The sequence below is a fragment of the Musa acuminata genome, chromosome BXJ2-6 (assembly GCF_036884655.1).
Source record: "Musa acuminata AAA Group cultivar baxijiao chromosome BXJ2-6, Cavendish_Baxijiao_AAA, whole genome shotgun sequence".
NCBI classification, from domain to species: Eukaryota; Viridiplantae; Streptophyta; class Magnoliopsida; order Zingiberales; family Musaceae; genus Musa; species Musa acuminata.
The window spans coordinates 9,341,186-9,365,494 of NC_088343.1; the positions used below are offsets into that span (position 1 = coordinate 9,341,186).

At 39.8% G+C, this 24,309-nt stretch overlaps 2 protein-coding genes across 7 annotated transcripts; both read left to right on the forward strand.

Annotated features, from left to right (window-relative positions):
• The first annotated feature begins 1,707 nt into the window (after positions 1 to 1,707).
• On the forward strand, positions 1,708 to 4,204 carry LOC135614669 (serine carboxypeptidase-like 45). The gene is made up of 10 exons (XM_065112276.1): positions 1,708 to 2,217; positions 2,294 to 2,395; positions 2,491 to 2,586; positions 2,660 to 2,752; positions 2,828 to 2,907; positions 2,993 to 3,274; positions 3,351 to 3,475; positions 3,555 to 3,647; positions 3,722 to 3,839; positions 3,922 to 4,204. Exons 1-10 carry the CDS (start codon positions 1,959 to 1,961, stop codon positions 4,081 to 4,083), a joined length of 1,410 nt encoding a protein of 469 aa, XP_064968348.1. The 5' UTR covers positions 1,708 to 1,958; the 3' UTR covers positions 4,084 to 4,204.
• Positions 4,205 to 5,375: 1,171 nt separating this feature from the next.
• Positions 5,376 to 24,201, forward strand: LOC108953145 (protein MEI2-like 4). Of its 6 annotated transcripts, XM_065112270.1 has the most exons (23): positions 5,376 to 5,595; positions 6,415 to 6,535; positions 6,978 to 7,099; positions 7,542 to 7,663; positions 8,106 to 8,227; positions 8,618 to 8,737; positions 8,913 to 9,074; positions 9,404 to 9,479; positions 9,774 to 9,954; positions 10,042 to 10,097; positions 12,943 to 13,140; positions 14,401 to 14,739; positions 14,967 to 15,400; positions 15,514 to 15,672; positions 17,153 to 17,269; positions 17,385 to 17,536; positions 19,663 to 19,754; positions 19,863 to 20,300; positions 20,590 to 21,238; positions 21,350 to 21,434; positions 21,532 to 21,600; positions 21,923 to 22,102; positions 23,493 to 24,201. In XM_065112270.1, the coding sequence occupies exons 12-23, from the start codon at positions 14,415 to 14,417 to the stop codon at positions 23,706 to 23,708; spliced, it is 2,916 nt and encodes a 971-aa protein (XP_064968342.1). In that variant the 5' UTR covers positions 5,376 to 5,595; positions 6,415 to 6,535; positions 6,978 to 7,099; positions 7,542 to 7,663; positions 8,106 to 8,227; positions 8,618 to 8,737; positions 8,913 to 9,074; positions 9,404 to 9,479; positions 9,774 to 9,954; positions 10,042 to 10,097; positions 12,943 to 13,140; positions 14,401 to 14,414; the 3' UTR covers positions 23,709 to 24,201. The 6 variants fall into 6 exon arrangements, with proteins under 6 accessions (XP_064968342.1, XP_064968341.1, XP_064968343.1 ...); XM_065112269.1 differs by lacking the exon at positions 8,913 to 9,074; XM_065112271.1 differs by lacking the exon at positions 8,913 to 9,074 and having other exon boundaries at positions 9,852 to 9,954.
• Positions 24,202 to 24,309: the final 108 nt, after the last annotated feature.

Genomic DNA, 24,309 nt, shown 5'->3' on the forward strand with positions numbered 1-24,309 from the left:
AAACCATCCAGGTTTATCATACCACTATAAATTATAGTAGTACATATGTTGGACTCTCTAGGCATTATACATCAAGTGTCTGATAGATAATTTTATCGAAAGTACTCCCAATTTATATCTTTTTATGTATAAATGATATAAAATTAATAAAATTTTTATCGTCTCCATATTCTATTTTAATGATTTAGTGTAACAAAGAGCCAAGACACTATTATATCTCGATGATTCGAATCGATAATCGTTTTAAATTAAAAAAATTAAAAATTATAATAGTTAAAGTATTATAAAAAAAAGGCATTTTACGGGCTGATAATTAATAGCCAATCAAAATTTCAACAATTTGTTTTTGTTTTTTTGTTTTTTGTTTCTGCAATCAACCATGCAAGATTTAGCGCCAATACTGATCTAATTATCTCATTTTTCAGACCATTGACTGAATATTCCATACTCTGTGTGCATAGCAGTTACATGTGCTCTGCATCGTATACGTATTCTGACGTAGATAGATGGATGCATGGTTTCACTGTCATCCTCGAGAACAGGCCAAAACCTACTGCGTCCAACCCATGTCGCAGCACAACCTACTCCCGTCGCGCCATCAGAGGAAGGGAGCGACAAGGGAGCAGAGAGAGAGAGAGAGAGAGAGAGAGAGAGAGAGCATGGGAAATGCAGCACCACCTACTCCTCCACGCCCGCACGGTCAGGGGAAGACCGGAACCCTACAAGCACGGTCTGGGGAAGATTCCCATGCCCGCTGTCTTCTTCATCTTCTTCTCCATCTTCTTCGACGCCAGGGCTGCAAACAGCTCTTGCCGTGTGCTCGCGATCGATCCATCCTCCCGCCGGGCTCCCTCCCTCCTCTGCGATGGCGCAGCCTCGTCCTCTTCCGCCAGCTTTGCAGGCCACTGCCATGGTTTTGACTCTTTGGTCGTCAGAGCCCACAGCCTTGTATCCCATCTGACAGCGCCAAGACAAAACCTCATCGCCTCTCCCTCATCCATCAAGATTCTCAAAGGACAGGGCGATGATGATATGGCAGCATCAACCATGCCCTACAATTCTTTCCTCTCTTCATTTTCCCTCGAAAGAGAGAGAGAGAGAGAGAGAGAGAGCTGCCACCATATCTCCCAGAAAAGCAATGGCATATATCTACGAGTCACACACTACTCTCTCACTTTTTAGTACAATAAGACCCGACGAGCAATCCGATCATTCAAAGGCGCAAAGCAGTTTTGGGTTGTATCCAAGTGTCCGAATCCCTTTAGACCTTCCCATCAATCATGCAACCTCACGCTCGATATCATCTCCCCACATCACATACTTGGAGTAGAGCCAACAACAAACGACTAAAGAATCCATCAAAAGAATGAATCTTTGATGTCTCCTGCGACTCCTCACCAAACGAGCTTCATCTAAATACAACATAGCCAGATGACACAGTCGTAGCTGCGGCATCTCCTCTCCTTGGAAGACACTCCAAGCTTCTCCGATAATAATGACAAGCTCTCTTCTTTCGGAGAGGCATCAAAATAAGAGTCACGGCTTGAGCTTCAGTGCTCTTTGGAAGTTTTATATGGACAGGAGTTCTTGTTATGTGCAATGGCTATAATGCCAGTGTTACATCACCCAGCATCCATCAGTCACTCGTTCGATTTCTTTTGGGGTGGCAGACAAGACCTATAGGAGCAAAAGGGCACTCCTATCGATGTCTCTCTGTCCTCTGCTGCTCAGTTGCTTCAATACTAAATCCTCCACAACTGGGTGTGGATATCATAAAAGAGAAGAGATGAAACTGGTGGTGGATGACAACCTTTCTACATTTTCTAGCCTTTCTCTGCTTCAAGTCTCACTGCTAATGATCATATTCTGATTTTTCTCGCTATATATACTGCCTCATCGGTCGCTCGACAGCATCCTCTCCCCCTCTCTTTCGGTTTGTGTTGGGTGGCTCCTGCAACATGCAGTGTGTAGCATGGAGGGCGATGGTGATGGTGATGGCTGCCACCCTGCTTCGACTGTGCTCCTCCAGGGAGCTGGAGCCCAAGCCGTTCCGCCCGGACGTGATCATGAAGCTGCCTGGCCAACCTCCGGTCAGCTTCCAGCAGTTCTCAGGCTACATCACGGTGGATCAGCTCGACCGGAGGGCTCTTTTCTACTACTTCGCTGAAGCCGAGGTGGATCCTTCCACAAAGCCTCTGGTTCTCTGGTTGAATGGAGGTGACACAGCATCTTCAATCTTTTCGATTCGATTACCTCATCCGCTTCTGTGTTCATTTCTTCTTCGTCTCCGAAGGGCCCGGTTGCTCCTCTGTTGGGGTTGGAGCATTCTCTGAGAACGGGCCTTTCAGACCAAAAGGCGCAGTGCTGGTGAGGAATGAGTATAGCTGGAACAAAGGTACCACTCTGCAACATCATACATGGATTCTGTTCCTCAGAGACACCTTCCTTAAACAGGGAAACCAGTGACACCTCATCCTCTCCAACTTGCAGAAGCCAACATGTTGTACCTGGAGACTCCAGCAGGCGTCGGTTTCTCCTACTCCAGTGACTCCTCCTACTATGAGGGTGTGAACGATCGGATGACAGGTGAACGATTAAGCAGTTCGTGTTGCCGATGCCGGCGTAGAAGATGACTCTTTCCTTGTTTTCGTTCGTTCAGCCACGGATAATCTAGTCTTCCTGCAGCGCTGGTTCACCAAGTTCCCACAGTACGAGGGCAGGGACTTGTACATCGCTGGGGAAAGCTACGCAGGTGAAGAGACACCCCTGTCTCCCTAGACATAGTTCGTCTTCTCTTGAAATCAGCAACTCAGGCTGTGGTTTTCAGGTCATTATGTTCCACAACTCGCCCAGCTCATGGTCGAATCTGATGACAAGCAGAGGGTCTTCAACCTTAAAGGCATCGCTGTGAGTAATGCACCATTGTCGATGAATTAACAGAGTTGTGTCTCCGCTGGTTGATCTCTGTTCTTTCCTCTGCTACCTGCCACAGCTGGGCAATCCGGTTCTCGAGTTCTCCACCGACTTCAACTCGAGAGCAGAGTTCTTCTGGTCGCATGGCTTGATCTCGGACTCCACGTACCGAATCTTCACTTCTGCTTGCAACTACTCACGCTATGTCAGCGAGTACTACAGAGGTTCCCTCAGCTCGGTGTGCCAACGAGTGATGAGCCAAGTGACCAGAGAAACGAGTAGATTCGTGGACAAGTACGATGTCACCCTCGACGTCTGCATCTCCTCCGTTCTATCTCAATCCATGGTTTTGAGTCCTCAAGTAAGCTCGGGAGCCGTCGTTTTGGTGATCTGCGTGTTCTCTTTGACCTTGCATCTGAGGCATGCCGCGCTTGCAGCAAGTTACCGAGCGTGTGGACGTGTGCGTGGAAGACGAGACGGTGAGGTATCTCAACCGGAGAGACGTGCAGTCTGCCCTTCATGCCCACCTCGACGGAGTTACCAAATGGACCGTCTGCAGCAGGTATCGATGTTGAACCTCGTACCCATCGTTGCAGAAACCTGAGCTCTCGTCTGACATGCTGCTTCTGGTGTTCGTCCAGTGTTCTGGAGTACGAGCTACTCGACCTGGAGGTTCCAACGATCTCGGTCGTCGGCTCGCTTGTGAAGTCCGGGATCCCGGTGTTGGTCTACAGGTAATCAAGAATCCCTGGAGCCCCATCAATGATGTCGACTGTACCCGACAAATTCTCATGCTCTTCGATTGCAGCGGCGATCAGGATTCTGTGATTCCTCTGACGGGAAGTCGAACGCTGGTGCAAAGGTTGGCCAACGAACTGGGCCTGAAGACAACAGTCCCTTACAGAGTCTGGTTCGAGGGAGAACAGGTAAACAGGATGGTGATTCGTCTCAGGTCGCACGCACCGCACTGCCTTTCTGCATCTGAGTTCTCTCGCGTTCTCTGTGCAGGTCGGTGGATGGACGCAAGTCTACGGTGATGTCCTTTCGTTTGCCACCGTGAGAGGGGCATCTCACGAAGCTCCGTTCTCGCAGCCGGAGAGGTCGCTTGTGCTGTTCAGGGCGTTCCTGCAAGGCCGACCGCTGCCGGAGACGTTCACCTACGCGCCATGAGTTGGTTCTTCGGTGTGCAGTGTAAGTACATGCGAGATTAGCATCGATTCCAAGGTGTACCTGTGTGCTCGAGCTGATGTGTTTGCCGGATCAAAGTTAATGGAAGGAGTAATTTGAGTCGTGTTTGCGGACTTGCTTCCAGGCAGAAACTTCACTCACTGACAACCGAACTACCCCTTAAATCTAACGATGTTTATAGGAAATCTATCAACGATTACACGAGTAGTCAATAACCAGAAAGCAACACATAACCAGCCACAGAATCAATGGAGAAAAGAGCCCCCAAACCGAACTTTCTGCCGCAGTACACGCGTCACCTTCTTATTCTCTTCTGCCCGAAGTGATCAGGGTAGCGATGGTTTCGAGGATGTCTTCTGGACGGGAGGAAACGCCTCGGGCTCCAATGGCGGGGAGATGGAGGAGAGGAAGGAGGACGAGTTCGGCCTCTTTGGCTTACACTCCTTGCTTGAGGACCTCAAAGACGCCGCCTTTCTACCGAATCGTTCGCTCCACGTGGCCCTGCCGCTGCATGCCGTCGAGGACCGACCACAACCAGCCCTTTTTCTCTCCCGAAACCGGCTCTTTCGTCTCTATTCAACGAAGCGAACCTTTTCGACGTGGAGTTTGAAGTAGGGGACGACGCGGCCGTGTTGGATTCCCCTGTCCGATGAGCAGGGGAGGTGCTAGTGGCGCGACCTTGGCGGCAGAGTTGTTTGCTTTGTCGGAACTGGAACCGGTGGACTACTGGCCGAGAACTGCTCCGGCTCAGGCCCAGGCTCTCTAAAGGTGTCGAGGCATTTGGAGATGCTCCCTCCGGTGGCCGTGCAACCCACTCTACGGCATAACTTGGCGGCGGCTGGCCACAAAAAGGCGGCATTTTGGATCCATGGCCTTTGAGAGACCGCTGAAAGGGGAGTTTGTTGTGCATTTTTCATTCGAGTAGTCCCAGTCATAGTTCGATTCGAATCAAAATAAAATCGGTGGAACCAAAACCTAATTCATGTGACGGTTTGCCGATTCCAAACATAATCGAAATCGATCTTGAGCAGTTCAATTCTGATTCTGATATTTTCTGAATATGTTTTGTATACTAAAATATTTATGTATAATTAAAAAAAGCAAATTGTAATTATAAAAAAGGAGAGAATAAACGGCGAAGAAATTATATTGGAAATATGAAATTAAATTATGGTATTTATTATTCGTTTACGTACTTGATTTGGGTAATATATATATATATATATATTAATGCATCAATTTAACATTTTTGTTTTCATTTTTTAGTGCCAATTTATTCACCGTTAAAAGCTGAGGCATCAAGACGATCTGGGCCGTCGGATTCAAGTCTTTAGAATTTCCGGCGCCAAAGACGAAGAAGAAGGAGCTCAGTTTCGGTCCCGCCCACTTATAGAAGGCGGCCTCGACATGGAGGAAGAGACGGAACAGAGGAGAAACCGGAGCTATTCAAAGATCGCTTCCGCCTATCCATGAGCTCCATCGCCACCGCTGTGGGTTCGTCTCCTCCGCCGCCCTTGCCTCTCCTCTTTGCCCTTTCTATATCGCCAACCCCTCCTCGATCCTCAGCTCTATCTAATTCATCTCTGGAACCCTAATTTGCAATCATCACCGACCTAGCTTTTTCAGCACACAGGTTTCGCCTCCATTACCTGTCGTTCCTATACTTCTTCTACGGTTGCTTTAATCTAAATGTTAGATCCTTCCATTTTCGAGGACAACATATCTCTGATGTTGCTGTAGATCTTTAGCTGGTATATCGCAAGAGCCAATGTTCTGTTTGTAATTAGGGTTCTTATCCTTTGTTTTCCCCATATAGGCTCGTTTGCTTTATTGGATTCCAATAGCTTGCTTTCAATTTCTCATGGAACGAGGTGTGTGATGTATTGCCAAGTTGTGGTTGTTGTTGCTTGGAAGGCTTAATTCTCAACCTAGAAATTTTCATGTCGTAGTGGACTAATTGTTTCTGTTTTGATTTGGGAAGTGAGGTTTTATTCATTATGTGCTGTCTACCAAGATGAATTGATTGTTCCTTGCGCTAAAATAGGTTGTTCAAACTGATGACCACATAGATCTTTTATCGTTATTGAGAAATCGATTAAAATTTATGTTCATGAGATCTGACATAAATTTACGACTGGTTGTCAGTGACCTAATACAACTATTCACCTTTTTCATCCGGATATGAGACCGTCATTGACAGTATTCATGCATTTCAATTCATCTTTTATTTTGTTATTGGCCATTTGGACAATAGTTATCCATTTCTAGATGCTCAACAACTGAACAAATCAACTCTTTGCTTGACTGATGCAGAAGCATCTGATGTTGGGCTTCCAACAACTGCTTGAAGCTGAAACTGTGATTACATTAGGGGAATTGAGAGATTGGACATTTGGTGATGTGAACAGCAGAAGAGAAAACTATGCTGAGAGAGGTAATATATGCGGTTTATGTATCTGCCAAGTTATGGTTGTTGTTGCTTGGAAGGCTTAATTCTCAACCTAGAAATTTTCATGTCGTAGTGGACTAATTGTTTCTGTTTTTGATCTGGGAAGTGAGGTTTTATTCATTATGTGCTGTCTACCAAGGTGAATCAATTGCTTCTTGTGCTAAAATCGATTGTTCATTATGTGAAGTGTGTTAAGACTGATGTCTACATGGATCTTTTATCGGTATTGAGAAATCAATTAAGATTTATATTTATGATATTTGATATAATTTTACGTTGATTGTCAATGATCTAATTGAGACTGACATTTACGGTATTCATGCATTTCAATTCATCTTTTATTTTGTTATTGGTCATTTGAACAATAATTATTCATTTCTAGATGCACAACCACTGAACAAATAAACTCTTTGCTTGACTGATGCAGAAGCATCTGATGTTGGGCTTCCAGCAACTGGTTGAAGCAGAGAACTGTGATTACATTAGGGGAATTGAGAGATTGGACACTTGGTAACGTGACCAGAAGAAGAGAAAACTATGCTGAGAGAGGTAATACATGTGGTTTATGTTTCTGCCAAGTTATGGTTGTTGTTGCTTGGATGGCTTAATTCTCAACCTAGAAATTTTCATGTCGTAGTGGACTAATTGTTTCTGTTTTTGATTTGGGAAGTGAGGTTTTATTCATTATGTGCTGTCTACCAAGATGAATTGATTGTTCCTTGTGCTAAAATCGATTGTTCATTATATGAAGTGTGTTAAGACTGATGTCTACATGGATCTTTTATCGTTATTGAGAAATCAATTAAGATTTATATTCATGATATTTGACATAATTTTACTTTGATGGTCAATGATCTAATTGAGACTGTCATTTACGGTATTCATGCATTTCAATTCATCTTTTATTTTGTTATTGGTCATTTGAACAATAATTATTCATTTCTAGATGCACAACCACTGAACAAATAAACTCTTTGCTTGACTGATGCAGAAGCATCTGATGTTGGGCTTCCAGCAACTGGTTGAAGCAGAGAACTGTGATTACATTAGGGGAATTGAGAGATTGGACACTTGGTAACGTGACCAGAAGAAGAGAAAACTATGCTGAGAGAGGTAATACATGTGGTTTATGTTTCTGCCAAGTTATGGTTGTTGTTGCTTGGAAGGCTTAATTCTCAACCTAGAAATTTTCATGTCGTAGTGGACTAATTGTTTCTGTTTTTGATTTGGGAAGTGAGGTTTTATTCATTATGTGCTGTCTACCAAGATGAATTGATTGTTCCTTGTGCTAAAATCGATTGTTCATTATGTGAAGTGTGTTAAGACTGATGTCTACATGGATCTTTTATCGTTATTGAGAAATCAATTACGATTTATATTCATGATATTTGACATAATTTTACGTTGATGGTCAATGATCTAATTGAGACTGTCATTTACGGTATTCATGCATTTCAATTCATCTTTTATTTTGTTATTGGTCATTTGAACAATAATTATTCATTTCTAGATGCACAACCACTGAACAAATAAACTCTTTGCTTGACTGATGCAGAAGCATCTGATGTTGGGCTTCCAGCAACTGGTTGAAGCAGAGAACTGTGATTACATTAGGGGAATTGAGAGATTGGACACTTGGTAACGTGACCAGCAGAAGAGGAAACTATGCTGAGAGAGGTAATACATGTGGTTTATGTTTCTGCCAAGTTATGGTTGTTGTTGCTTGGATGGCTTAATTCTCAACCTAGAAGGTTGAGAAATTTTCATGCCGTAGTGGACTAATTGTTTCTGTTTTTGATTTGGGAAGTGAGGTTTTATTCATTATGTGCTGTTTACCAAGATGTCTACATGGATCTTTTATCGTTATTGAGAAATCAATTAAAATTTATATTCATGATATTTGACATAATTTTACGTTGATTGTCAATGATCTAATTAAGACTGACATTTACGGTATTCATGCATTTCAATTCATCTTTTATTTTGTTATTGGTCATTTGAACAATAATTATTCATTTCTAGATTCTCAACCACTGAACAAATCAACTCTTTGCTTGACTGATGCAGAAACATCTAATTTTGGGCTTCCAACAACTGCTTGAAGCAGAAACTGTGATACATCAGGGGAATTGAGAGATTGGACATTTGGTGATGTGACCAACAGAAGAGAAAACTATGCAGAGGGAGGTAATATATGTGGTTTATATTTGAAGTGTTTGGTTATCATTTATTCAAATAAAAACATGGCCCTCAATCCTATCTATCCAAATGCTGCTGTCATTGTCGTGTCCTTCACTTCTTGGGTTGCTATCATTGGATAATGGGCTTAAGAATCCATTGGCACGTTGGATTCTCAATGCAGGGACATGACAACATGGAACTCTTCTTGCTTTCCGTTTGATTTGAATTACAGTTTGAGCTAAAGCCTATTTGCTCGAATAATTTTAGCATTTGCATGCTTCATCAACATAATCAACATTCTGAACCTTTACGTAAGTGGGCAGCAGATGGGAGCCAAGAAAAGGTCTGTGTTGACACCAACAGGTTTATCATTCACCATTCAGTTTCATATGATTGTCCAGTAAAAGCGTGTATCAACATATCATTCAGAACGATAGCTCTTTCTGACAAGGCATTTAATTTTGACAGCAACTTTTGCAGACTTTTGTTCTCTGAGTACAGATTTCACATCAATTAATTATTTTGCACTGTTGGTGGTCTCTCTCTCTCACACACACTCATGCACACACAGAAAGATCACTGTGAATGCCTTTGATTTGATTCATTTGGTTGGATCCGAATTACTCTCTCACTCTTCCTGTTAAATTTCTAACAAGTGTTTTTACCCTGCAGGATTGCTCTTCCTCTGTCATTGAATAAAATGGCGACACATGGTCCTGTCTTGGAGCATCATAATGCACGGGAGAAGGTAAGGAAACCTCATGCGGTCATCAAGTGATGCTTGACAATTCCATGCCATCCACTTGCACTCTCATTAATGCTTACCCACAAAAGAACATAAAAAGTATTCCATGACTGAAGCTATTTATCCAACCTAGGCTATTAACTAAAATATTCCAAATTACAGTTTGTGGTTTTGGCATTCTCAATCTTCATATTATTTAGAAAATGTAACAGATCGAATAGACTGCATTATTTATCTTTTTTTTTCTTCTTTATTTAATTCTCTCTTGCATATATGGACTGACTGATTTATCAACAGGAGACAGGACTACTTGCTATCTCACACTTATATTACAAAAAATAACCAGCAACTTGCTTCTAACTGCTGGTTGTGCAGCTAGGGACCAGCAGCATAAGTTTCAGAATCCACAGCAAACGTACACTAATAAAAACAATGTCAGTATAGCGAAGTGGAATTATTCCTGATATGATTGATTGAGGTATGTGGAGAAATCAGATGGACTGGCCCTCTTTGTGCATGGAAATGTCAAAGATACAGAGCTCAGTTTGTTGATTCTCTCTTGTAGGTGTATGTTGATGAACATCAACTCGATCTTCCCCAAACATCATAGCTCAGTGTCAGGTAATAATTTCTTCCTAGTTTGAACTTTATATTTCAATTATGTCTTATATTTGAATTCACCCAAAAAAAAAAAACTTGTTTCTCCTAGTAAACTAAAAGAAACTAAAGCTCATAACTCTCTCTCTCTCTCTCTCTCTCTCTATATATATATATATATATATATATAAGAAAAAACCCAACTAGAATCATCACCTTCTGAAATGAAACATTTAATATTATAAACGAAGAGACACGAATGTGTAGCGTGTAGATACTTCAAAAGATGTTGATTAATGGAAAATGACCTCTCATCAAATTTGCATTTTTGGTACGTGCATTTAAAATATGTGATTTAGGTGCCTGTTAAACTTGACTGCGAAAGGACACCAAGTCGACTGCCGTTGGATGGACCGACCTTATCATGTTCTGGTGTTAGTAGTCGAAATAGCAATCGGTCAGTTTGATATCCGATGGATCCCGTCAATCTTCCAATGGTAGTTTGCCACATGGCCCTATGCCATATCAGCTAACATACCATCTAGGGAAACTAGCTGGACGATTGTTCTTTGTGTGGACACTCCCAACCTTATCTGGTTTGTACAAGGGGGGAACCGATTTGACCGCGATGACAACCTCCAACGCTACATTAATCTAAGGATGTTAGGTGTCATACAGCTAGTGAATAGAGATTTTCGATTACCAATAATAAGTTATCTTAAGATTTATTAGTGTCACAATTAGTTGTCTATCTACCTCCTGGAATCATAGAGTCAAGTTGACCTGATTTATCCTTCAGAAGGTTAAAACCTCATAAGATACGGAGTATCAACTGTAAAACTAGTATAAGTTTCTTGAACTATATCTAAAAGGGTTTTATGATGATGAGAGACATATTATTGGAATAAGGAGTTTGAAGAATAATTTTTAGTCTGCACGTGTGGAGTTTCGATTAATCCAATATATTGAGTATATCATAGTCAAAATCTTATTTTGTTTATCATTTGTAAAGAAAAAAAAATATTGATTTTAGGATCTTAAATGAGGATAAAAAAAATAAAGTGGTCACTCATTTCCTTTGACTCTACTTGGCCGTAAAAAGTGGTCACTCATGTCCTTGTTTTGTCACCTTTTCATCATCCTGATACAATAAAGTCCATTCGGATGAGATGTAAACTAGAAATGGACAGAACGGACAACACATTGTAGAATGGTTGTCCTTATCATGAGGTAAGGAGTAACTTTCAAGCTTAGCTTCTAAGGATGAGCACAAGGACATCCAATGATCCATGCAAAGCTTGCACTCGTTGATGAGAGAAGAAACCAACTTCAACTTACACTCCATCATCAATCACTTTTGAATGTACGTCTACAAGTACCAGTATACATGCAATTGTCATGGTAAGAAATAGGTTGATCCGGTCCCTCCGTCCCGGATCGGACGGTTAGTGAGGGAGAGATAAATGATTCCGGTGAGATCCTATGCACCATCACAAGCATAAAACAGAGCTCACCTTCATCGTGGCGCATCGCGAAGGGCTAACACTGAGGGACCCAACGCTAGGAGAACCTATCGCTGTCCGAGACAGATGGAGCAGGATCTGGTGATTTCTGGATCTGCTGAGCTTGTATATTTTAATTAACGGTGGACCAGATTTCTCCCGAAACAGGAAACAGCTTCTTTATGTTCAACAAAGAAATGCCACGAGGGGCGGTTGGGTCGTCGAAATGATTATCTTGCCCTCCGCTATCACCTTAATTACGGAAAATTGAGTTAAATATTTAAGGGCAATAAGGTAATTTGAGTTCCCGAGCGAGTTGGAAGGCGCTAAATCTCCGGGCGGTGGGCGTGTCGATCCGACCCACCCTGCGATCGAGGGCGACGCCGTTAGGACCATAACGGCGCGCCGTCTCCGCCTCCGTCTCCGTTTCTTTCTCCTCCGCCGTTTACCCCTTAATCTGCGCCCCGCCCTCTCCCTTCTCTCTTTCGCTCTCTAAAGCTTCGAATAACAACCCTCCTCCTCCTCCTCTCTCTCTCATTCTTCTTTCTCGTGCTCGTCTCTCTTCCCCGGTCGGAGGGAGAGGGGGATCGCCGTAGATTCCGGCGACAGCTCGCCGGAATCCACCAAAGATCCCGACAGAATCACTCATTCTGAGGCTTGCGCTTGGGATCTCTCGATTTCTTCCGAAGAGAAGAAAGATTCCGTTAGCGGTACCCGGGGCGTGGTGTTCTTGCTTGCATTGGACGGGAAAGAAGAGGACGGAGGGGTGATGGGCGGGATTGGAGGCTCGCGTACGGCACGGATGCCGAGGTGACCCTTGGGGGATTCTCCCTGGCAAACCGCTCCCTCGCCTTGTGCGGACCACTGCTTTAAATTTGGCCAGGCCCCAGCTCCTTTTGTGCCGTTCTGCGGAGGTTCTTGGTTAGCGAGAACGGAAGATGGGGCGATCTGATGTGGAACCGACTCGTTGAATTCGTCTTCTTGCTTGCTTCGTAAGTTCTTTGCTGGAATTTGTATGCTCGTTTGTGATCTGCCTGGGAATTGGCGTCAAAAGGTCGGGTCTTGCGCCTGCGGTTGCAATTGCGAGCTTGAATTCAGGTACTTGGTTTTGTCTGTTTCTCTCGATTTGCTGCGATCTCTTGCTTGCTCTGAGTTTCTTTTGCTCCCTAACTGCTGGCATTCGGGTCGCTGCAGCGATCTCGCTTAACTTTTGTCTTGAAACATTAATCTTGGTTTGGGATCTTCTCTGTGGGATTTTTTTTTCTTTGTTCTTTTAAATATCAAGAACATCGACGATTTGGTCGACACGAAGGAAGGACCCATTCGAGTTGCCATTTACTTTCTGTGTTTGTTTTTGCCCTTTTTAGTTTCCAAAGGATCAACCGTTCATCCGGAGAATTTACGAAGAGGGTTGTCCGGGCGCCTTAATGTGAATTTAGTTTTCGCCTTGGTTTTGGAGCTGCAGGATGCCAACTGAAGACATGGATCAGGGGCGGCTCTCTGTATTCAGCTTGCACTCTGTGGCGTCTTCAACTTTTTCTGAGGAGCCGCATGTTGCTACTGAGGTAACAATTGCATCTTCCCTTTTGTTCTTTTCTTTTCTTTTGAAAATTGCTAAGAAGTATCAATCCCACCTAAAGAGCTACTTAGGTCAGGTGATTTGGTACCACCCCCGCTAGTTCTCAAACCTAGAACCTTTTCAAGATGAAGAGGGGATCCAAACCCTAGGCCATGGTGCCTGTCCTCAGTAACAATTGCCTTAAATTTGGATTCTGATGTGTTCTCTTCTGCACATCAAGAATCTCACCTAGATCAAAGGGCATCATGGTGCTTGAATTTATCAAGTAACACATTTTCTATTGTATGTCCTCCAGTTATTTAACTCATTTAATAATTCGTATTGACAAGTGCTAGTGTTAGAATTGGTCATTAGCCCGATGTTGGTAGACTCACGTGAACTGGTCCATTCTCCAGAAATTTTAAATTAATCTGTGTCCATCCTACTTTTAAGTTATCGATTCAAGATGCCTAAAACTGAATTTTCTTGTTATTTAACATAACTATATCCTCGAATCTATTCCAAGTATTACTAAGATTATATCTCACATGTTCGGACTTGGTCCTGCTTAATTTAAAACTTTTTCACTTTATAAGGATTGTCGCCGTAACTCAAGTTTAGATTTAGTTTCATTTACTCTCATAAACTACAATAATATCATCAATCATACACCAGGGAAATCTATTATGCAAATAATTAGTTAATTAGACCAAAAGGTAAATGCTTAATGAGGAATCTTGATGTAGTTCTATACTAATATTGTATAGGAAACTCATTAGACACACTAGTGATGCAGTGTCATTTATATTCATTATAATATCAATTTAATTAATAAATAAACCTTTTCTAAAGCCCATGATAATTAATGTCTAGGAACTAGGAACCCTCTAATAAACCTTCTCTAAATTAATAAAAATTATATGCAATTTCTTTTTCTTTATACTATTTCATTAGTTGTTAAAATAAATAATAACTTCTATTGTTGATCTTCTAAACATAAAACCAAATTAATTTCAGAAGATATTTGTTTCATACCTTATTCGATTTTCACTAACTCTTTTCTAAGTTTTCATAGTGTAACTTGTAATTCTAATTCCAATATATAGAATAGTTTTGGATATCACCCTTATACTTATAAATTGGTTTAAAAATCTCTTCCTCACTAGATAAGCTCTTTCACATTAAACCAATGTTGTTTTTTTTTAATTTCTGCTTATGATCTAGGGCAATTGTGTAATATATGCATCACCCTATTCATCTTTTGCAGAGGGAAGACAACTGATGTCAGGGAGTAAGTCCATGTCATCTTCTCCACCTGATAAGCATTGTGAGATTAAAGCAAGCTCTATGGAATGTTTAGAGCTTCCAAAGTCTTGCAATCTCAAGGACCAGAAGACAGAGTCTAACCTTGAACATCATCTGATGGTGCCACAAAGGGTGACCAGCATTCCTCCTACTTCAAGACTTGCTGATCATGTTTCTGAATTCCAATCTGATATGTTGTCTCTTCCTCCTTTGTCTGGCAAAGGGAACATAATGGATCTTAGTGGACCATATGAGAATGGACTCTTCTCAAGCTCTTTATCAGATATACTCGACAAAAAATGTGTGTTTTTCTCCTACAATTCATACATTAGTACCTTTTTAGATAATGCTGCTAGCCTAGATGCCTGAGTTCTTCCAAGAAGAATTTTGTTCTCTGTTTGAATATTTTTATGGAGTAAAGTCCTACAAATACATGCACATTTTCCTGCTTTTTCTCATGGAATTTTTTGGCATGTAAGATTTTGCTTTTGGAATGTCTATGTTTATTCTTGTTAATTTCACTGGCAGTGAGATTGTCATCAAGAATTGTTCCCTTTGGTCAGTCTGTTAATTCAGTTAACTCAAACTTTGGTGAAGATGAGCCTTTTGAATCAATGGAGGAAATTGAAGCTCGGACTATTGGAAATCTCCTTCCTGATGATGATGATTTGTTCCCTGGTGCTGCTGAAAATATTGGATATATTCATCGACCCAGCAATGGGAATGACATTGACGATGACATATTTTACAGTGGTGGTGGTATGGAACTGGAATCTGATGATAATTCCAATCGCAATAGAAAATCTGAATTTGTCGAGGGAGGGCTCTTTACTGGTCAACAAGGTGAACCAAATGGCCCATTTTCCAGTGAACACCCATATGCTGAACATCCATCTAGAACACTTTTTGTTAGAAATATCGATAGCAATGTCGAAGATGGTGAATTAAGGGCTCTCTTTGAGGTACATTTTTCACTCAGATTGATCTATCTTTCTTGTTAATTCTTTGATTAAGTGCTTTTGGTAGTGTCCACAGATTTCTTAATTCCTGATTGCTATCTTCTTGATTTCTTAAGCATTATGGGGATATACACACACTTTACACTGCTTGCAAGCATCGCGGTTTTGTTATGGTATCTTATTATGACATAAGGGCAGCACAAAATGCAATGCAAGCGCTTCAGAACAAGCCATTGAGGCATCAGAATATGGATATCCAATTCTCTGTTCCAAAGGTAATGACTTCCTGTCTTCTTTTGAAATGGCGTCATGACATTACAGTTCATTAGAAGTTCTCTAAGTACTTTGATCCTGAAATCCATTGTTTTAGATTTTTTTTATATTTATACTGCTTTCCTTTGTTCAATTAGGTCTTTGTAACAGTAATGTGAACTGGGGTAACACATGGAAATATATCGAGGTAAATCTGACATGATTTGCATGATTGCCCTACACAATTGTATGACCCACCACCTCTTCCAGTGAAAATCTCCAAAAGTAAATCAGGGATAAAAAATATCATCCTTTGCAATTGCCTCGTATAATGAAAACTGAACTTCCTGGTCCATGGTCAATGTAACACAAATTAAGATAGGATTCTGGTTGAAAAATAGAACCACTTTTGTGTTGATTTAAAAAGCAAGTGATGCTAAATGAGCCAATCTCTATTGGCTGTCTGCATTAGAATTCAAATGTTGGATCAACTAAGTGATCGATGTTTACCTGCCAATAGCTTACTAGTATATGGATCGGGGTTAACCGTGTGGTATGCCCATTATAGGTTTGTACAATCCAGGATTTTGACAGGTATTGTACTGGTCCATACCAGTGTACCGAGCTTCCATATGCCAGTATGCACCTAGCTTTGGAAACAGCATGAAAAAATTACCGAGGAAAAAAACAGGAAGAAAATGCCTGGTGCAGGGGTCTGCACCTTGTTATACCAGATGGTAAAGACCCTGTACTGAACATACCACCCGGTTCACCTTGGTCTGTGTACCGATAAGTCATCGTACTGGTAAATGCCATCCATCCTGAACCTTACCGAGCAGTATTCCAAATATTGATTGAATTTAAAACTATATCTACTAATTTTTTGTATGTTTAGAATTGACACTTGGATCCTACATTTTATCCCTTCAAAACAAGTTTTCTTGCTGCCTCTTAACCAGCAGATAGTATTCACATATTGCTTTTAGCATTATGCCATAGCTAATCTGGTGGTACGATGAGACAGCCCGTAAGGTGAATGGTCTGGTTATTGAAGTGATTCAAAAGCAATACTGACCTAACTGGATCTCATTCTTCTTTGGGATGAAGCTAGGAATTTCTGTTCAGTGATTTTTTTTTCCAACTTCATTTAGGGAATATGGAGATAGTCCGGCTTCTATAATGATGGTTCTTTTCATCTTTATGCTGTCACCTAATCACGTTATCATGGTGGTTCTTGTCATCCTTATATTGTCATCTTATCATGATGGTTTATGTTATCTTTACATTTCTTGTGTGTTTGCCATGAAATCTGGTACTTCCTCTCGTGGTTTGTACAAACTATGTATATGCTTATTACTCATGTGAAAGCTCCACCTGTACTGTATACCAGCTATATCTCTTGCAAAGACAGGGTGTAACATTTTTTTTAGGTGTTTCCCATGGCATATATAAATGCCTATGGATTACATATCTTCTTGTAGTGACGTGCTTTCCGGTTATTAGGACAATCCTTCGGAGGAAGATATAAATGAGGGTATGCTTATTGTGTTTAACCTTGATTCTTCTATTACAATTGATGATCTCCGTCAGATATTTGGTATTTATGGCGAAATCAAAGAGGTGATGTAGATTTTCTGCATTCATTATATTGATATAGATTGTGGCAATAAACTGAAGTTCTTTTGGTGTTATGATAAAGCTGCTAATGATGTCAATCCTGAATTTGACCTTATAGATATCTGAGACTCCACATAAGCATCACCACAAATTCATAGAATTTTATGATGTTAGAGCCGCTGCAGCAGCTCTCCATGCTCTAAACAGGAGTGACATTGCAGGCAAGAAAATTAAGCTTGAGCCTAGCCGCCCTGGAGGTGCAAGACAGAGGTATTATCCAAGCAAACACTTTTCTCCCCACATTTCTAGACAGAGGCTCTGTATATTATTATTTGATTATGCTTGGAAGATGCATGGAAAACTAAATGCAATTTTTGGTTTGTTATAAGTCTTTACTAAATTTCCCATGGTATTTGTATTTGTGTTTTGGCGTTCTATCATTCTTATGTATATTCTTTAAGTGGCAGACAAATTGAACATACAGCATTGTACTTGTATCTTCTTCTTACAGTTTTCTGTCAGCAACTCAGCTCTAATTTGTATGACTGGAACCATGATTAGTCAATTTGGATTATCAGAAACTTGGTGCCTGGTCTTTGTCATGTCAGTTTCTTGAATTGTGTCAGTTATTGTTTATCAAATTCTTAAATCTGAACTCCATCTTTTCAATATTTCTTTTCTATAGACTACCTTCTAGGATTTAGCTGAGCTTTCATGATAATGATCTTGTGGACCCTTTCAAATCATATTTTCCTTCCATATCACTGTATTCTATCTACTCTATCGATTTTGGTTTGATTGAAGAATATGTTTTCTCTGGCTGATTCAAATAGTCACGATATCATGTTGATGTATGTTCAGAATGGTACTCTGGTGGACTTGAAGCTCAACAGCTGGCATTGAGGTTTTAGGCTTGGACTTATCTTTTATGTTTATTTGCTTATATAGACAATAATTACAAAGCCAGAAGTCATAATTATTGGGGATGAATTTTGACAGCTACAACAGATCCTGAAGTCTTAGCTATTTGGAATTGACTTTTAGAATTAACCTTATTAAAGATCATGTCCTCTGTTAATCTACATAATATTATTTGTTAACTTTGTGCCCTCAAACAACTACTTATTGATGTTTCGTATATTCTTTCTGTGCATATCTAGGAAACGAAATTTTTTTTCCTTGCTTTGAGTTTCGGCTGTGTGTGTGTTAATTATTATAGTTGTAACATATTCAGACGACATAGTGATAATATAAAACTTCCATTGAAATGGCTGTGTAGTACCCTATAGGTTGTTTCAACTTTCAAGTGTTTATTTCTGGCATGATTCAGATATTTGCTTGCAAGAGGTAGGGTGTGAGGTAGTATAGAAGGTAGCTCCTGAGATTTCGTGGCAAGTCATATATGCTGGGCATCATTACGCTCTTGGAATTTGTCCGCAAAGTCTTATTATATTGAGCTAGTGCCTACTGTCAGTGTTATGACCAGACTTTGGTGATGTTTAGCATCATCTGGGTTGATTTATTCTTTAGCCTCATTTCATGTGAATCTTGTCACTGCAATGCCCATATTGCCCACTCACAGAATTCTGAACTATCTCACTTTTTACCTCTGTTGTCAGGGTTACCCTATTTAGTTGCTTTTTATGTCTCTTTGAAATTTACGACTCTCTTTGCCAATATATAACCACCTGGGTAGAGATTAATGGCAACCGGATGGCTGCATGTTCATAAATTGTCCTTGACTACAAGTAAAGTTTGAAAGTTCCATTTAAATTACCATTTATATTACAATGACAGGTAATGCAAATCACTGAAAGCAATTATGATAATTTTGTAGCTACTTATATCAGACTGGTATTAAAACAGAATATAGTTGATCATGCAACTTTTTTTGGATATGTTAGAACATACTTTTGCAGAGAATATTTATAATTGAAGTTCAAGCCAAATTATTTTCTCTTAAAACACAACATATATCATTATCTAAGCATATGCTCTGTATAACAATAAATTTTACATTACTTTTTTTTTTCATTAGCATTTAATTTATAATTAGTCATAATATCTTATATTCTCAATTTTCATGATTACTTTTAGTTAATAACTTATTTTCCAAAAGAATTGAGCCTTCTAAATGATACTTTCTATCCGGACAAAGCTTCTCCATTTAATGCATCTCTCTATCAGATTGTCTACACATCAATTTTTTGAAAATGGTACTTGACCTATTGATTCTTGGCCTCCCTACTGCAAAAAGTCAACTCGTATTTTTTGAGTGATCTTACATCGACTATCATATCTATCTTCTATCATTACCTTATAAAAAGACAACCTTGATGTTCAAATTTGCTTCTCTTTGGCTTATTATCTAGTGACTCACATTTCTTTACCAACAGCTTGATGCAACAGTTATCTCCAGAGCTGGAGCAGGAAGAATTAGATGGATGCTGGCAGGGAAGCCCTAAAAACTCTCTCCCTGGGTGCCTTGGTATAATTTGAGGCTTCTATCTTTAGTTGTGCCTTCTGTCATTTTTCATATCATGTTATGCTTGTGACCTATGTAGCTGGACCTAATGCATGCCACTTTTTTTTTTAGGTTCATCCTCTCTTGGGCCAATCACACCTAATAATCTTGAAAATGGAGCACTCCATGGTTTACCCTCAGCAATTCAAGCGCCATTTACCCCACTTATGGGGACCACATTTCATGGATTCTCATCTAGTGTGCCGCAGAATTTATCTTCCCCCGTAAAAATTGCATCTGTTGATAATCACACCAATCAAGCCACCCATGCTGATATAAGCCCTTCAGTGGGCCAAATCAATACTGGATTCCAGGGCATGTCTGATATGCATCCTCACTCCCTTCCAGATTATCACAATGCAATATCTAATTGCATCCCTTATAACTCGAATACTACTTCAACCATGGGTATTGGGGTCATCTCCAGACCTTCTGGAGGAATTGACAAAAGGCATCTGCAGAAAGTAGGCTCTGGTAGCTTCAATGGGCATTCTTTTAATGCTAATGAAGGTACTAAGTTGAATAGAACATTCATTTGGACAAAATAGTATTGTTGTCATTAATATATGTTCAACACTTAAGTTAAAATTGCTTTTGGTCACTAGTTATATATTTGACACCTTCTTTGTTCATTTTCATACTAAAACAAGTTATAAAATCTGAGATTCAGATGACACTTCATGAATCTAATTAGTTTTTGAGCTTTATGATGGTAGTTATTGCCTGTTATATTGATATTTTAAGACCACTTTCCCTTTATTGCTTGCTAATTATGTAATGCGTTCAATTATCTTTACAGCTTTTGGTGTTTCCTCAAATGGAAGTTATCCTGTTCAAGGACATCAGTATGTTTGGACTAATACAAATGCATTCCCCCATAAACCCCCTGGCTCCATGTTATGGTCAAATTCTTCATTGCTTATAAACAATATTCCTGCTCATCAACCATCTCAGATCCATGGAATTCCTAGAGCACAATCTCATCTGTTAAACACTTTACACCATCATGTCGGTTCGGCACCTTCTATCAATCCATCACTTTTGGATGGGAGACATGCCTATGCTGGGGATTCCATGGAGCAACCTGCTTTTCATCCTGGATCTCTTGGAAATATGGGGCTTTCTGCAATTCCACAGTTGAAATCACTAGAACTTGCTTCTCGTAACATCTTTTCACCTTCCAGTGGCAACTGTCTGGATCCTTGTCTTTCTCCTGCACACATCAGGATTCCTTCCCCTCAGCAAAGGGGCCACATGTTCCATGGAAGAAATCCCATGTTCCCTGTTACTGGTCCATTTGATGGTTCTACTGACCGGATAAGGAGCCGAAGAAATGACACAAATGTGAATCAGTGTGATAACAAAAAGCAGTATGAACTTGATATTGAACGCATTATACGTGGTGAAGACTCTCGAACGACACTTATGATAAAGAACATCCCTAACAAGTATGCTGAATTCTTGACCTTTATCTACATCATCCTTCTTTTTGTCTATGTGGATGCAACGTATGCACTTGTTATTGTTTCCCTTTGAACAGTTCTTCCTGGTTTATTTAGGTACACATCTAAGATGCTCTTGGCTGCTATTGATGAAAACCATCGAGGAACTTATGACTTCATCTATTTGCCAATAGATTTTAAGGTACCTACAGTATCCTTTGTATAACTTGCTATTGATGTGCATACCTGTGTCTGTTATTGACCATCTAATTGGTTGCGTTCACCCTTTCACTTTTCAGAACAAATGCAACGTTGGCTATGCATTTATAAACATGATCAACCCGCAACATATTATTCCTTTCTATCAGGTTTGATACATCTCACTGACTTTAAGCCACTGAAAGTCTGCCAGTTCCATCCAATATATATGAGCAATGTATATATATATATATATATATATATATATATATATATATACAACCTCAACATGTTGAAAGATTTTCCTGTAATGTAGCTTCATATCTAAGTTTCTACCTACTAGTTTGTAATTTTTATCATAGATATAAGTTTTTTCTTTCTGTTTTAATTTTAGCTTCGTTTATCATCATTCTGTTTAGCTAGGTTGTTGTACTAGCAAATAATTTTTCACATTTGAAGTTGCGAGATGCTAAAATGTTGGCTTTTCTGCAGTCATTTAATGGTAAGAAATGGGAGAAGTTTAACAGTGAAAAGGTGGCATCACTTGCATATGCTCGAATCCAAGGGAAAACAGCTCTTATTGCTCATTTCCAGAACTCAAGTCTGATGAATGAAGATAAGCGTTGCCGTCCTATCCTCTTCCATACAGATGGTCCTAATGCTGGGGATCAGGTATGAGGCACATGTACTACAATTTTTATTGTTCTGATTGCTTTATTGTCTTGTGCTCCTGATTTCTGGTAGTTCATCCAGCAACTTTAATTGTTGGTTTTTGTTGACAAAATAGTATCACTAATAAAATATGCTGATTACAAGATCCCTTCCACTGTCACCGTGTCACATTCTTTTTCTATACCAGGATTAACATATTACAACATTCATATTTCTATTCTGTATGGCTTAAAAATCCAATATCTTATATATATCCTGGAGTTAGTTTAAGTAGTGACAAGCCAAGATTGTGCTTAGAGGTGGTGACAATGATATCTATATGATTACAATAAGCTTAGGTCTCAAGAATTGTATGAAATATTCTTTCTTTTTGGTATTTCCATATATATTAGGTACTAAAATATATATAAATAATTATCCATAAGAAGGGAAGTCTTTAACAAGAAATGTCAAAAACAAATACATTCTTGTGCGAACTTTAGAAAAATATATTCAGTGACATTTTATCTCTTTGAGTTATTAAAACCTATCATGGTATTTTTTTGAAGGATCTTTTGGAGTTTTAAGCATAACATATCTAATAGGAGCTCCTTAACTAAACATTGAGATTGTAGTTGTAAGACTGACATGAAACCTTTTGAACTGTGAGATACATCCTATAATAATGTTGTATTCTTCCACTTTGTTAAGCAGGTGTGATCTTGTGACCGATCTGATTGAGAAAGCCAAAAGAACATGTACCATATGCAAACTTTCTTAATAAATTAATTAGATTTTTCATTCAAGAATGTTAGATGCCTTTATTTTTTGTTGACTCTCAAGTGAAGTTGAAGCGACAGTGATTTGAAGTTTGCTAAATTTTCTCATTGGAAAGTGTAGAAGGAAATATAAGCTGATATTTAGTAGTTAAAACAGCAACGTAGCAGTGAACACATCATCTATCCTCATGTTCCAATCATTATTAAATGTGAAGATCTGAGCTAGAATTTGACGTATTTGGAAATAAACTGCAGTTCACGAAGTATGCGCTATGCAGTTGGCCATTGTTCCAAGAACTTAATATCATCTATTTTGAAATATATGGTGATAATTTGCCGTCAAAAACTTTCATTATTAGCTGGCCTTATGATTGTCTAGTCACCATGCGTCTTAATTAGAATGTCAGATAGGAGACCCTTTTGCTGCATGCTGAACTCCATACCTATCTTAGGTTTGTTCCACACATTATGCCTATTGCACCAAATTCTTTCTATATCATATATCCTCTTCACGTTTGAATTTGGTAGTTGATGATCATGCTGTAGGTCTGCGTCTACCATATCATTGAGTAGTTATTATTTTCTATCGGTAGTTACTTGGAGTTTTCAAGTGTTTAATTTTTCGATTGTAGGAGCCCTTTCCTGTGGGCACTAATGTCAGGTCAAGGAGCAGATCAAGGACTGTCAGTGGTGGTGAAGAGAATCATCAGGGAGGTATCTCCGCCTATGCAAATGGAGAAGCTTCTTGTGATGCAGTGGGTTACCCTCCAGCTTCTACAAAGGATTCAGATCGACACAGGCCAATTTTTCTAGGTGAGGCCGACTTTGGGGCCAAACTTGAAGCATGATCCTCTGTCTCTCATGTCTTGAAATATCCGGAGTCGAATGATTACTTCTGCAATATGGTGGGTTGTGGTTGGTTGCTTTACCAAACGCGGAAGGGGCTTTCAATTTTCTTGGGTTATTTACTCAGCTGAGGTCAAAAATGTGAAAGGAGGTGGGAGAGGCTTAAGATTTTGGATTGCCGTATGAGGAAAAAAAAACAATGTACAGAAGAAATCTCAAGAGTGGGGAAAATAGGATTTTTCTCTTGCGGTTGCGGAAGGCCTTCTTCGTATTTTTCTCTCCTTTCTTTTTTTTTTTTCTTTCCTTTATTATTATTATTATTATTATTATTATTATTGCTTTTGCTTGTGAGTCTAGAGCCCATTCATGTACAGGGTTCTTCTTTGTTTCCTGTTGGAGCTGCATTGCGTGTGTTGAACCATCTGCATAGCTCCTCAGAATCTGTTATATCTTCCATACAGATCTGTATAGCATGAATTTTGGAGTGTTTTTGAATCTTTTTTGTCTTGTTCTTCTGCAATTTTTCTCTCAGTTGTTTCGCCTGCACTTCAGTTTTTTTTGTTTCTGCAGCACCCATGATTAAGCGACCAGTGAGAAGAGATG

Coding starts and splice junctions, on each gene's coding strand:
- LOC135614669 (XM_065112276.1), top strand. CDS start 1,959: ATGCAGTGTGTAGCATGGAGGGCGATGGTGATGGTGATGGCTGCCACC. Junction 2,396..2,490: donor TGAGTATAGCTGGAACAAAG/GTACCACTCTGC, acceptor TCCAACTTGCAG/AAGCCAACATGTTGTACCTG. Junction 3,476..3,554: donor AAATGGACCGTCTGCAGCAG/GTATCGATGTTG, acceptor GTGTTCGTCCAG/TGTTCTGGAGTACGAGCTAC.
- LOC108953145 (XM_065112270.1), top strand. CDS start 14,415: ATGTCAGGGAGTAAGTCCATGTCATCTTCTCCACCTGATAAGCATTGT. Junction 14,740..14,966: donor AGATATACTCGACAAAAAAT/GTGTGTTTTTCT, acceptor TTTCACTGGCAG/TGAGATTGTCATCAAGAATT. Junction 20,301..20,589: donor TTCTTTTAATGCTAATGAAG/GTACTAAGTTGA, acceptor TTATCTTTACAG/CTTTTGGTGTTTCCTCAAAT.